The sequence below is a fragment of the Poecilia reticulata genome, chromosome 13, assembly GCF_904066995.2.
Source record: "Poecilia reticulata chromosome 13, P_reticulata-male-v2, whole genome shotgun sequence".
In the NCBI taxonomy this organism is placed as follows: Eukaryota; Metazoa; Chordata; class Actinopteri; order Cyprinodontiformes; family Poeciliidae; genus Poecilia; species Poecilia reticulata.
In genome coordinates this window covers 19,205,831-19,219,830 of record NC_088842.1, presented here as the reverse complement: position 1 = coordinate 19,219,830, position 14,000 = coordinate 19,205,831, and the positions used below count along the sequence as shown (strand labels likewise).

The window sequence follows — 14,000 nt, the reverse complement described above, 5'->3', positions numbered from 1 at the left end:
CACAACAACAATCCATTTGTCTTCTGCTGAAGTGCGTAATTTTCATTCAGGCACCTCATGTGGCACTACACACCAATATTACCATGGTGACCAACTTGGAAACTGAGACATTACGACAATTAACGCTTGTGTGCCACACATTATTGAACATGTTGCTCAGCTAATACTGATATGGTACATAGACTAGTTGCATTACTTATGTATTCTAGGTAAATGCAACTACTTTCTGTCTTGTTTCCTTGTTTAATGAGTTCTTCCTGATTCCTGTTGTTTGCACTTTTTGCGATTTTATGTATGTGCCACCAGTCAGTGACCTGTGCAGCTACAATTTGTGCAGGCCAAATTTGAAGCATCATGACCCACTTAATGTGGATGGTTTGCAAAGATGCATCGTAGGTCTTGTATATTATTGTAACCTAATGAATCTGGTTTTGTGTGTGTGTGTTTTTTTTTTTTTTTTTAAACAATGTTGTTTACACTGAAAGAGACACGTGTTGGCTGTGGTAGCTTCCTGCCTGTAACCTGCCCTGCATGCTGTTCCCATAAAGCTGCTGAGGTGGTGACAGCTGAAACTTGAGCCGGTGCATTCAGGGTGCTATGTTTATCAGGCAAGACGCACACAACTAACTAGAAGTACATTGAAATATCTAATGAGCTGAGGTCTTAACAAGTCGTATTAACAGCATTGCGTTTTAGCAGACTACTCTGCATATAAACATCATCGCAATATTTAACTAAACATTTTCTTTGTTTTAGAACGGTTAAAATCATCAGAATTATTCTTATTTGCTAATTATTAAAAATAATGAGGGACAGATTTTTAGAGATTGTATTAAGTTACCTTCACATTCAGAAGTTTACACAATTAAATGTGAAGCAGTTTTAAGTTGATAGTTTTGTTTTGTGGGCATTTTACGAAGCTGCGTACAATCGGGGCCTTTTCATACAAATATACAATCACATTCAGTAAATTAGAATACATGTTTAGATGAGGCTGAAAGTAGCTTTGAAAATAACCTTTTAATAAAGTATTAAATATACTTTTTATTAAGTCCACATTTCTGTATTAAATGTTCTTTTATGGTCTGATGTATTATTTTATTTTTAAATGTCACGTTTTCATGGCCTGTAAGTGAGAAAATCATCACAATTAAAGGAAATGAAGGCTTTCACACATCCATAGAGCACATCTATATAATGTGCTTCTACATAGTGATAAAGATTTCTTTCAGTAACATTTTAATCCATTGAATGGGTCTGTATCCTGAAGGTGACATGTTGCTGATCTCAAGGCCAAGACATATCACTACAATATGCTTCCAGCTTCAGTATCACAGGCCTGTGGTTTGCCCCAGCACAGTGAAGCTCATGCTTTAATGTCACAAAGGATCATGTTGTAAATACCCCGGAGTAATGAGTGACATTCAGCTGGTTTCTTGGACATATTTCCCAGAATTCCCCTCTAATCAAGATGGCATGAAAGATAAAACCCTCATGACTGGTGACAAATATGCTCCTTCAAAAAAATATTTTTGTGACCCAGTGCTTGTTAAGGTTTTTTTTCTTTCTTTTTTTTTTAGCATAAATGTAAATATAATATAGTTCAAATTATTCATGTATTATAACATGACCTACAGTATACACAACATAAAAGAAAAACTTAAACAAGAGTGGACACTGGTTACTGGGTACCTTGTGTTGTAAGGTGGGACTTTAATGTCTCAGACTTGTTTTTGCAGCAGATTTAGGACACGGCTTTTAGCTTCAAAACCTCCAGGAGCCATTTTTGCAATATCACAAAGTGCGCCGTCATACTAAAAGAATTCACTGCCAGCAGGACAATACACTTAGTACACCGATAAGGCATAGCATTATGACCACCTACCTAATAGTGTGGTGTCATGCCAGCCTCGACCCCTCCTGGACTCCACAAGACCTCTGAGCGTGAGCTGGACTTTCTGGCAGCGAGTATTTAGCAGCAGATCTGTTGAGTTTTGTAAGTTATGCTTCCATAGTTCGGACTCACACAGATGTTGGTTTACTGTAGTTGTAGTTATCTTACAACTTCTAGGACAAAATGTTCACTTCACCTGTCAGTTGTCATAATGTTAAGCTTGATCGGTACATGTTGCCACAGTTTGGAGCTACAGTGTATGTAGCTCAGTTTGACTCCAGCTGTTCCAGGAGAAGCTGCTTCCTGAGCGTCGCGTCTCGCATTCTGGTTCCTCGCTGTAGGATTAGGCCCAACTTTGTATCTGAACAGGAAACACCCTGCAAGACCTGCTGTTTTTAAAGATCTGTGTCATTTTGTTTCCTGCTTGCAGCAACTCAGCTTTAAGAGCAGGTATTTTATTGCTGCAGGACAATGGGTGAAATACCCATTACTTGTGGAGCCTCCAATGCTGTAATTTTTAAAAATATACTGAATATGTGATATTTGTTTTATAGCAACAGCAAAGCAAACGCAATTTGTTTTGACAGTACCAAAAAATAAATCTAGTATTTTACCCGTCATCGTTTTTTCTTGGCAGCAGCGTTTACAGAGGTGTTACTGCCTCATGCCGCGTTCTGCACTGAGAACAAGATCTGTCACAGGGTGGAATATGAGATGCTGTTTTTATGACTTTCTGGTCGGGTTTTGCTTCCCATCCTTGTAGATTTTTTTCCCTTTAATCTTTGGCCTGTTTCACGCCTGGAGAAGCTCCAGAACATTTAATGACAACAGGACTTTGTACAATAAATGTGTGTTTGTGTGTGCGTGGCCTTGTGTCTGATAGATTTTCCCAGCAAATACTATGTTATAATGTCCGACTGCTACTTATGAGGCCCAATTTGCTGGCCCAATAACAAAAGGTGCTGTTTTTAGGTTATGGGTTAGGTTTAGGACTAAGGTGTGAAGTGAGTTTAGGTCAGGATTAGGAATGTACTAGCAATGGTTAGAACGAAGACAAAGATATAGTGTGTGTGTGCGTGTGTGTGTGTGTGTGTGTGTGTGTGAATGTCGCTGTAATTTCTCAGATTTCAGTTTGAATTTAAACCATTTCTGTCCAGTTATGACTATTTTTCCACATGGTTTACATTGTAGATCAGATGGATTCCGCTCATTGTTAGTCTCTTGTTTTCATTCTGTATCTTCTCCTCTGTGTTGACACTTCCAAGTTTGTTTCTTGAGTTCTCAAAATGAGTCCTTTTAAATGTTTTTGCTGTGAATTTAGGTCTGTGATGTTTTGAAGTTTTGCCTACAAATCAGGAAACTCTCACATGCAGAAAGGCTGAATGGCAATCAGAAGCTAATTAGTTTCTGATTAATACATGTGGATCTTCTTTTCACTTCAGGCATAAACATTTTAATGCTGCAAACCATTATTTCCAGTTCGGTATAGTTTATTTATTCTCCCCCATTGTTTTTCTATTGCTTGTTCTGTGTCCCACTTCCTCTGATGCAACAACAGACTGGATATTTTTCCAAAGAAGAGTCAGGTCTCTGCATTATCTTATTTTAAACTATGGTACAGCATTTCACTGTTGGGCTTTATTTATAGTACATAGAGAAAACAATGCTGTTACCTTGTATTTATAGGGGAACTTTAGGACTTTATTTATTTGGTGACATTTTTTTTTGGTGTTTCTGAGACACTTGGAGAACCTTATTTGTCCTAAAAGTACTTCATCGTTAAAGAAAAAATACTTTATTTGCATGCTGCTTAAGAACAACCTTTAGGAAGCAAACTAGTTTGATCCAATGTTAGCTGTCCCCTGCAGAAGCTCAGTGCTTCAGCCCATGATTTTGGGGACCACTCTGTCCTTTAAGTGGGAGGAAAGACGACTCTGATGCTGTCCTTTTAACTTATCATTACGCCCGGAGCACAACTGTAAACAAAGGCCAAATAAATACTGTGCGGTACATACTAGACAGCTCATGACGCCTCACATTTAACTTTTCCCTCAGTAGGAACAACATGGAGCTTCAAATCCTACTGTGAAGAAAAAGAATCACAAACAGGAATAAGAACTGACACCATAAAACAGTAACAACCTTTTGAAAAAAAGAGCTATTTTTTTTTCTTTTTGTAAACAAAAATGCTCCAGTTCACATATGAGCCATCGCTGATTCACAATTTGTTGAGGTTTTGTTAATGTACAAAGTGCTTTGTCACATGAAAATGTTTCAGGTCATCAAATAAATACTAATACCACAAAGATAAACAGAGTAAATAGAAAGTGCTGTTTTCAAATTATAATTTATTTAACTGAATGAAAAGGCTTTCCAAGCCAACATGGTTGTTAAACTAACCCAACCACTAACCTTCATTTGTTTTTCTTTTACCCATTCAGTGAGGTACTTTCTGCTTTTGTCTGGTTGTTTCACCAAAGTGTGCTTGAGCTCAAATCAGAAAGTCACGGCCAGATATTCTCCTGGAGTTCCTGTAATTCCATCATTTATGTATGGCAAGGTGGGAAGGTCTGCTTGTATGATTCTCCATTTCTGAAATGCTGCTGGTTTTACACTAGATGATCCTTTTCAAAAACTTCCACTTGTGCCTCTTCAGTCCACAAATTATTTTTTAAATTCTTGGGGAGCGTTACGACGCAAATGTGAAGGAGGTGTACAGCCTCTGCTGCAACAAACCTGTCCAGGGTGTACCCCGCCTCTCGCCCGGAACGTTAGCTGGAGATCGGCACCAGCAGCCCTCCCGACCCCACTAAGGGAGAAGGGTGTAAAGAAAATGGATGGATGGATGGATGGATGGTGTACAGCCTCTGAACGTGGAGCATGTGCACCACGTTCAGAGGCCGTAATCCTTGACGCAGTTGTCCTGGATTTGATTCACGTTTTTTTTCACCAGGCTGCTGTTCATTAAAGGTCAGTAATGCCAAAAACCATTTCATTTTGAGTCATATCATTTCATTCAACCTTTTCTAATGCAATACATAAAAATATGTGTAAATAAATTGATAGAAACAAAATTATTGATGCACTCTGGGAGTAATTACCATTCCTAGGAAAGTTCTGCACTGTTCCATGTTCTTTCTGTTCGTCGGTAATGGCTCTGCTTCTTTGAAATAGAACAATTGTAATTTTGTGTGTTTTTTTCGTTATGTTTATAAGATGGACATTTTAACATCTGGATATCATATTTGTTTGATGGTCGGAGACATTTCGATGTGACCAAAAATCCAAAACGGAGGAAATTTAGCAGACATTCTTGCACCTCTCTGTAAATGAGACAACTTTTCAGGCCTTGCACATCCTTGTAGATTTGTGACTGTTGTTTAAATCTGTTCTTTAGGCTGTAATTGATTATGTTCAGAGCTAGAACATATGAAAATGTTCTTTCTAGTTTCCCTCAGAGTCTCAACAAGCCATTAAAATAGCTAAATTGTGCCACCAAGACTCAGATCTAGCAAAAGACAACTCAATGGGAATTCACTGAGTTGTAAGTAAACTTTTGCTGACCAAGCGCAGCATGAACTCAACGTACACACGCAGCTGCTAAAGTAGGACACAGGCAGAGCTTTGCACTCAGAGTTACGAAAGTTATCACTTGCTGGATAGAGGTCAGATGCAGCTGCACAAAAACAACACAGAGACGGCAATCAGGAGGAAGAAGAAGACCTGAGAACCAATCAAAGAGAAAAAGATGAATTTTACCCTCAAATGAGAGGCTTGTCTGTAAGCAAACAGGGTAAGCAAAACGGTTGGCTAAAAAATATTTCGATACAAACCTGCTGTTTAAAAACTGAGATGGGACACAGCTGCACAACTCTCCCAAGCTGACTGATGAATCAGGTTGAGTTTAGCTCAACTGGAAGAGCAGAGGCAAAACAGCACATACTGCAATGAGTCAGTTTACTGCAGCATAGAGGATCCCACTATGTGTTTTTTTAATCATTACATCTGAAGCACATTCATACAAACATACAAAGAGAGAAAAGGTAGAATAAGTTGGTGTTCCTAAAGCTTTCTGGGAGACACTTGCTAAATTCATTATTTTATGAGGTGAGAACTACAGTGATGTGGAAAAACTCCCAAAATGTATCTAATACAGACGACTCATTCCCCCAGATTTTATATTTTCATGTTTCTCATTGTAAATGTTAACCCTGCAAGTCCACGTTAATACTGCAAGAAGGATGCCGGTCGTATTAGACGTTTATGTGCATTGCAGTCAATATGCCATGACCCCCATTTCTAATTTTTGTTTTTAAAGGAAAATCTTACCGTATTCACAAACAATCAATACCTAAGCCAATTCTGAAGATCTGACAGTCTCCTCTGACCTCCCGGACTCAACATGATGTGATGGACGTATGTTTATAAAAGGAAGACAGTAAATTTCTTAACTTTAAGACTTAACACAGAGCATGTTTGGGTTTGGTGCACAGATTGAGGCAGCGTGAGTTGACTTTAGCTGAACTACGTCCTCAAACACCAGGGTTCTCAGTGTAAGTCATTAAACACTGCAATAATCAGTTTTCTCTGTTGATGTGATGGAGTTCACTTAAAGTAGTTTGGTGACTATTTTATAACAGCGTGCATGATTCATTTGGAAATGCATGGAAAACGATTTATCGGTCCTTTAATCCTTTAGTCCTTTATTTGCAGTCTGTTAATCCCTCTGCACATTTCACTCTTCATTAGAGAAATAAGCTCACTTTGCTTTCTTGTCTGGATCTGGTTGGAAATCTGTGGATCCATCCTCCTCGGAGAGAACAGATATTGATTTTGAATGAGCCGCTTTTCCATTTAGTCTAAGACGGGTCTCGAGCTGTAAGTAAGGTTCAGTGGGGTGAAGGATGCTGCAGATGCACAGACGGTATGAAATGTGCAGGATGTGAGAGTGGCTCTTCCCCACGTTTCTCAGAGTTAAACTGTTCCCTAAGTGCAGAAGCAATTTCATGAGAAATACCTCAGCAAAACGAATGTCCACGGAGCCTTAAAGGTGTTAAGCCAATGCACGTTATCAGCTGCTCTGCCCCCCAACAAAAACCTGCAAATGCTGAAACAATTACACGGATACTGACTTTGAGTGTGAGTGTTTAATCGTACCACAGAGTACATCAGAATTGGTGAGCAGTAATGTCAAAAGGTGAAACTGATAGCAGGGAAAGCTTGTAGACTACAGGTGAGGAAAAGTTTAAACACTAGACAGCAATAATCAAAGGACACAGAGAAGCAAAATGCTCCAGTTACCTCAATTTGACATCCTTGTAGAATCAAAGGAAAGTGTGATTCACACCAAAGCATTTGTAAAATAGCCATATACACATATACACAACTGCAGACTCTTCGAAGTGCAATTAGACACAGATGCACAAATTTCTTCTGCTTTCAGCTCTGGATTGCCTCAGTCCAAATCTTTTACTCTCTCTAGATTTACATCTTAGCATCTCCCCCGATCTCATCTATCGTTGGGGGGGTTGCATGTGCTGCTTGTTATGTGATTTTGGGAAAATAATTTCTTTGTGTCAGCACTACTAGAATATTACTGGAATATTATGAGTCTTCTGAAGCATTTGCATGCGTGTGAATGTGCAGAAAATGCAGGGAACATGTTGGTTTTGGGGAAAGACGCATTCTAATGTTGCAAAGCTGTGGGTGCACTGATCAGAATTCTGCAGTCAATTTGTAATCCATGGATTTTGTCGAGATTAACCTGCTGCTGAAATACTTGTGTCTATGAAAAGATTTACATATAAAACAACACATAGGACACATGACCGTGCAGTTTTAGGTGGAACTCAGGACGACCAAAGGAAGTGAAGTGTTGACTCTTTAATGACAAATCCATGCTGTGCCTTGCTGCAATGTTACAGCAAGGCACAAATGGAGAACCCTCTCAAAACTGACATCACAGAGAAAGGAATAGAGGAAGAATAAATGAAACATATCACAGATAATCACAGAGTGCAATGGAAGGAACCATTGGAGAACAGGGAGTTATTTATGCTGAAAATGGAGTGGAGATTGGCATGAGGACCAGAGGAGCTACTTACAGGTGAATAGAGACAGCTGGGGAAGAGAACTGGCAGAGGAAATTAGGAGATGTGCAACAGCTGTGCTGAGAGACACAGGCAGAGGGAAGGAGAAACTAGGCAGAGTAGGATGAAAGTCAGCATCTCCAAATCTGATTGCATGGTTTTGAGCCAGAAAAGGCTAGATATATCTCTTCAATGGGAAACTGTATATGAAGTGTTGCCTTTATTCTTTCATGCATGTTTGAGAAAGTTTTGAATCACCCAAGGCAGGCATTCAGATGTGCCTAAGCTCTTGCTCAGGCTATGCAAATGTCTCCTTGGAGCTCCCCCACCCCCACAGAGCATCTCTCCTCACTCCTCTTCTACTCAGCTCCTCCAGACTAGCAGCAGCAGCAGCAATCATCAAACACTGCACGTCTGCTGAGCTTATCACACAAGCTACTTCTCAGTCCAACACTCTTAAAAACAAATGTAAACAGCATAAGCGGAGTGTCAGAAGGAGTAGGAGCTGCTTACAGAGACAAAGGCAAATTTCCTGGTGTGAAATTTCAAAGTAAGTTTGTCTTCAAGTTATGAAACCTAGTTCCTTGATTGTGCTGTAAAATTATACAATATGCCTGAGTAATACATAATATTGCTCCTTTACCCCGAGGTCTTATTCACAAATGAGGGACAAATGGAGTTGGAGACAGGTAGCTGGATTACTTTATCATTTGCAGTGATGCATGTGCTGTATGGATCCGTTATGGTAAATACAGAGCTGAGCCAAAAGGCAAAGCTCTCGATTTACCCGTTGATCTATGTTCCTACCCTCATCTATGGTCACAAATTTTGGGTAGAAAAGAACAAGACTGTGGTTACAAGAGACTGAAAAGAATTTCCTGTGCAGGTTATCTGGGCTCTCCCTTAGATATAGAGTGAGAAGCTCTATATCTAAGAGTAGATCCACTTCTTCACATCAAGAGGAGCCAGTCAATGGATGCACCCTAACCTGGTGGGACTGTTTCTCGACTGGCCTGGGAACATTTTGGGATTTCTCTGGAGGAGCTGGCCCAAGTGGTTGAGTCTGGGTCTCTCTGCTTAGGCTGCTGCCCCCCACCACCCTGTCTCCACGCTAAGCAGAAGATGATGGATGGATGGACATGTCGCCAAAAATAACAATCGTTATAATGTCATTCTGGAACCAGCTTTGGTCAGTGACTTCCCAAAGCCTTTTGCTTATGTCATAGGACTTTTTGTCTCTGGCAAACATAATCTCCTTCCTGAACCAAATCTCCACACAACCTTCGCATAATTGTTTGAACAAAAAGAGCATGGCCTAGATAAAAGAACAACAAGTAAAACATTCTGTTCAGTGTTCAGACAGAATAAATGGTTTGACGTGTGGGGGGGGGGGAGAGAAGAAAATAGGAGGGAGGCCGTCAAACACTAACAATGAGAGGAGGAAGAAGACAGGTGGAGTGGCAGCTAAACACACAGGGAGAACAAGTAGGAGGGAGTAATGGAGAGAAACAGTGTGAAGCACTGCACTTCTCTCTGCTCACTGCCTGTGATGGAGGAGCTGCCCTGCTCACAGAATCGACAACAGAAAGGGGACGTCAAAAGGAGCCGAGCACCCAAAACACTGAGTGCAGATCAAACAGAGAGTCTGAGGAGAGGAGAAACGTGGGGAAACTGGGGCACACGCACATTAGTGAAACTCGGTGAAATTTAGGAAGCATGTGAGAGCTAAGACGGAAAAAGTGCTGATGGTAGAAGAGTGCACCCTCCCAGGTCCTAAGCGTGACTCCCCCGCCCCCTCTCCCGCCACCCATCCCTCCACCTCATCCATGCTTCATCTGTGCCCTGTCTCCTCCGTGCTCTGACCCTGTCCCCTCCTCCTTTTCTCTCTCACATGCCATCCCTCGCGCAAGGTTTCCCACAGTCAGACCAGGGAGAGCGCAGCGCCTGGATCGCGTCTCTGCTTCGCTCCGCTTCCCTTTTCCTTCCTCTGCCAACCCTCTGCAAGCTCTCTCTCTCTCTCTGGTTTCCTCTCCGCAGCTAAAATCCCTCAGCTCGACATCAGAGGCAAGACGCAAGAGAAGAGAACCAATGAGGGACTAAATTGAGAATCCAAAGAAGAACTGAGTCCTTCTTCTTGTCGGGATTTTGGCTGCTCTGCAGTCAGTCTTCTGAGAGGAAAGACTGAAGATGGGAAGCTCAATCTGAGCACAGAAAGAAGGAGAAAAGGACTGTTTTGCCTTAAAGAACAAAGTGATGAAGACGGAGCTTCTGCAAGTGAACAAATAAGGACTTAATCCACACACAGGAAAACTGCGAAGAACTCCAAAAGTAACAGGAACAGAAGAAAAGGGGAGGAAACAAAGGAAAGGGACTCCGACAAATCAACATATTTTAGAAGATCTGCCTGAGAGAATTAAGGTTCTCCTGTCAGTTTATCTTTTTTCTCCTCAACTGTTTACCTACGAGTTTGCCTGAAGCTCAGCCATGCAGGTGTCCATCGCCTGTACGGACCACAACCTGAAGAGGGGCAATGGGGACCACAGCAAGCAGAGCGCCACCAGCCCCAACGTGGTGAACCAGGCCAGGGCCAAGTTCCGCACTGTGGCCATCATCGCCCGCAGCTTCGGCTCCTTCACTCCCCGACACATCTCCCTGAAGGAGTCGACCGGCAAACACACGGGCATGAAGTACAGGTGTGTGTGTGAGTCAGAGATGTGTGTGTGTGCTGGATTTAGTGGGTTGGAAAACATTTTTACCGGTCCACATTTTTTGTTTTTGCCTTTATACTCAAGTCTTTTAAATCATAGCTGTCAGTCTGAATCTCAGAAATGATTTTTGGTCTTACTCCGTGTACTTTAATACTCGACACAAACAGTTTGAGTTTAAGAAAGCTTTAATGAACTAGAAAGAACGTCAAACATATTTTTTATTTTATAAATAAGCTCTCAGATTAATTCTAAAAGACGGCAACATAACAAATTGAGACCCAGTTTTGGTTTTCATGTGCCGTTCGTAAAGCCAATTAATGAAGATTATGAACATTGTGTTTCTGGTGATTAAGCACTCTCGAGTAAATATCAATAAATAAATGACAGCTTTGTCAAGATCCCACATGATTGAGCCTCCCTTAATAAACAGTTTGCAAAATGTTTGATTATTCCACCAAAAATGTATCCTCCTTGGATGAAATCACCTCATGCCATTTTTTAAAAAACTTCTTCCAACACTTTCTTCTGAGCGCTAAACATTTTAAACTTCATCCTTAGTCCTCATGCTCACATTTACAACGAATCAGGAGGTTTCAGATGTTTCCTACAATCCTCATTTTTGTTCAGTGTTTTAGTTTCTTACTTTGGCTCATATACGTACTCCTTCGCTTGTTGTCCCGCACAAACTTTCCTTCCTGCCCTTAGATGCACTAAGATGCACTGTATTTTCAGAATGGAAGGATCTCTTTCTCCTCTGCCTCTCTCCCACACACCTAAACACTTCTCCACCTGTGTGGCATGGAGAGACAGCTCTGCAGTGTGGGCAGAGCGTCTGAGTTGGATTTGACCTCCACGGTGCTGCGGCTCAGCTGAGTTTTGCTTTCCTATCTCTTTGGGCCTCAAGACTTAAAATCTTGTTGTGTTCTAAACTTTTTTTTTCTTATTATTATTTTTTTACAAGCTCCAAACAGAGCTATCAAATCTGACTTGAGAGCGAAAGCAGTTGGTGTGCTCTGATGTTGATCAGAAATCTAGAAATGACCAAATGTGGGCATTACAACGTATAAATTAGCGAGTCGATTTATTTTCCTCATAATTTAAACATCAAATGAATATATTTTAATACCCATCATGCTCATTACTGTCATATTCTAGCAGGAACCTGTTACTTAAGACTTCTTAGAGTGAGTTATTTTAAACATCAAAGCACTATACTGTTCATTTTCATTTCCCCTTGGCAACAGGATGCAATAATGACAAATGTGTATAATATTATGGTCCTTTTCTAAGAATGTTATGATGAACTGTATCTTGGCTGGACCAGGTTATGGCCTGGACTTATATTACACATTGTCTGGACTCTGAGGCAGTCCAGACAGTGTGTAATGTGAGTGAGCTGTGATACTGCCTGAGGTGTAATGAGAGCAGGCAGGCGACTGAGCATCGACCCGGCTGTAGCTCGGGGCTTGTCACTTTATATTGGTAATAATATATCAATATCATAAGAACAACGTAAAGGCATGATGGGTCCAGCTTCACCTTTTTATAATAAGCAAACAAGCAGCAACAAATTTATCGATTACCAAATGTGGGGTGCAAGAGGCACTTGATTCAAATTGACAATATATTAACTGTGCAAATTTAGTTGGAAAAACCCCCAATTTTTTCATCCGTTTCATCTGATCTAATGTGTAATCTTTGTTTTAACATTTTAGTAACCAATCAGTCATAATCTATTAAAATTTGAATTCATTTGAAAGAATTAGACACGTTTCTATTGCTCTTTAAATTAGGAGATTTTTGTGTATTTTTCAATTTTTCAATTTAATTTGAAACTAAAGATTAAAGTATTAAATCAAGAATATCTCTTGCATGATGACTAACCAACCAAAGTCAGAAACTGTAAAATATAAGGTGAAAAATGCAAACTAATATTTAAACTACAAACAGCTTCAGAACCAGAAACAAAAGTTTTTGAAATACTTTTAATTTTCAGTCGTTTTGTTTTCTGACAGCAAAAACCTAAAAATATGTAAATAAGAGCAGCTGTTTTGTAAAGTCAGTCATTATAAATTACAGTTAGTGAGCAAATACAACTGAGAAAAACCAATGCCACGAAACAACATTACCTGATGGTAAATAGACATTTAAAGTTTATCTCAGACAAATATGAGCAACAAATGTGAACAACTTCGTGTTGGAGCTGGGAACTTTGTTCTGACTGCATAAGGATTGATCTGCATGAATTAATTAATTAATTAATTTTAACCCGGCTGAACTAACTTTATAACTTGTACTTGTTAAGGTTGAACTGGAACTCCACTGACTATCAGATTCTGTAGCCAGCTTAATATGCAAGCTCAGTTGTCCTCTCAAGCTCTCATTAAAAGTTTAGCAGGCAGATGACGCTGAAAACTGCTGGTGATGATGGATGATGATGGGCTAGAGGCTCTGCTCTGTGCTGTGTGTGTAACTAAACACAAGAAAATACAGACAGAAGAGAGGGAGATGGAAGACGAAGAGGCGATACCACAGAGTGCCCTAATCTTTCTCTGCTGCGTTCTTCTCTGCTGACAGTAACGCTCTGAGAAAATCTCTTTGCGACGAGTCCCTGCTTTCCTGTCCTCTACCACTCTCTTCTCTCTTTTCACTTGTCAGTTTTTCTTTTGGCTTCTGGAAGTTAACCCAGGTTTGCTTTGCATCTGCCTACCATGAAAACAGAGACATTGTACGTAGGGGCAAAGGTTAAACATTAGAGTATCTGAAATATGTCATGATGGCAGGAAGCACCTGCACTGCTTCTGTTTACCACTTTGAACAGCTGCCAGCCTCCGGCCAGTGAATGCTGCCAGACATCTGTAATGATAACGTGCTGACATGCCAGAATCTGAAGTCCTGCATGGAAACAAAACATCTTCATTTTCCATAACTTCCTGTCTTCATTTACTGTTAGAATCAGTTCAATGTTCATATTAGTGGACTCAGTTTATTTCTGTGTGATTGTTCTGAGAGATTTACTGTGCATTCTAGATTTTGTTTTATTTATTATTTTTGTTTAACTTATTATCATTTATTTTTATTTTGAAAACGTCAATTGAATATGTTATGGTGTTGATCATTTTTTTAATTTCACTATTATTTGCGACCAACAACTTTTAGTGTTTTATGTTTTGAATTGGCAGTGATTCACAGATTCCTTTTCTACAAAAATTAGAAATTAAAATCTTGCAAATTTAACGTGTAATTAAGCAGATAAAATGTTTTTTACAAGAAATGTAGTTTTCCCTTTTTGTTTAGTTATTACGTGTG

The 14,000-nt window shown here is 40.0% G+C and overlaps 1 protein-coding gene across 3 annotated transcripts in view; it reads left to right on the top strand.

The window, feature by feature from the left end:
• The window catches only part of kcnab1a (potassium voltage-gated channel subfamily A regulatory beta subunit 1a), a 101,439-nt gene that overhangs the window by 19,275 nt on the left and 68,164 nt on the right, over nt 1–14,000 (top strand). The window contains exon 1 of one of the 3 annotated variants that reach the window (XM_008425316.3): nt 9,858–10,676. The exons of the other annotated variants lie outside the window; for them this stretch is intronic. Within the exon in view, the coding sequence (XP_008423538.1) occupies nt 10,468–10,676 (209 nt within the window). The 5' untranslated portion in view covers nt 9,858–10,467. Of the gene's footprint in view, nt 1–9,857; nt 10,677–14,000 lie in introns of those variants that run through there. 3 annotated transcript variants of the gene reach the window in all.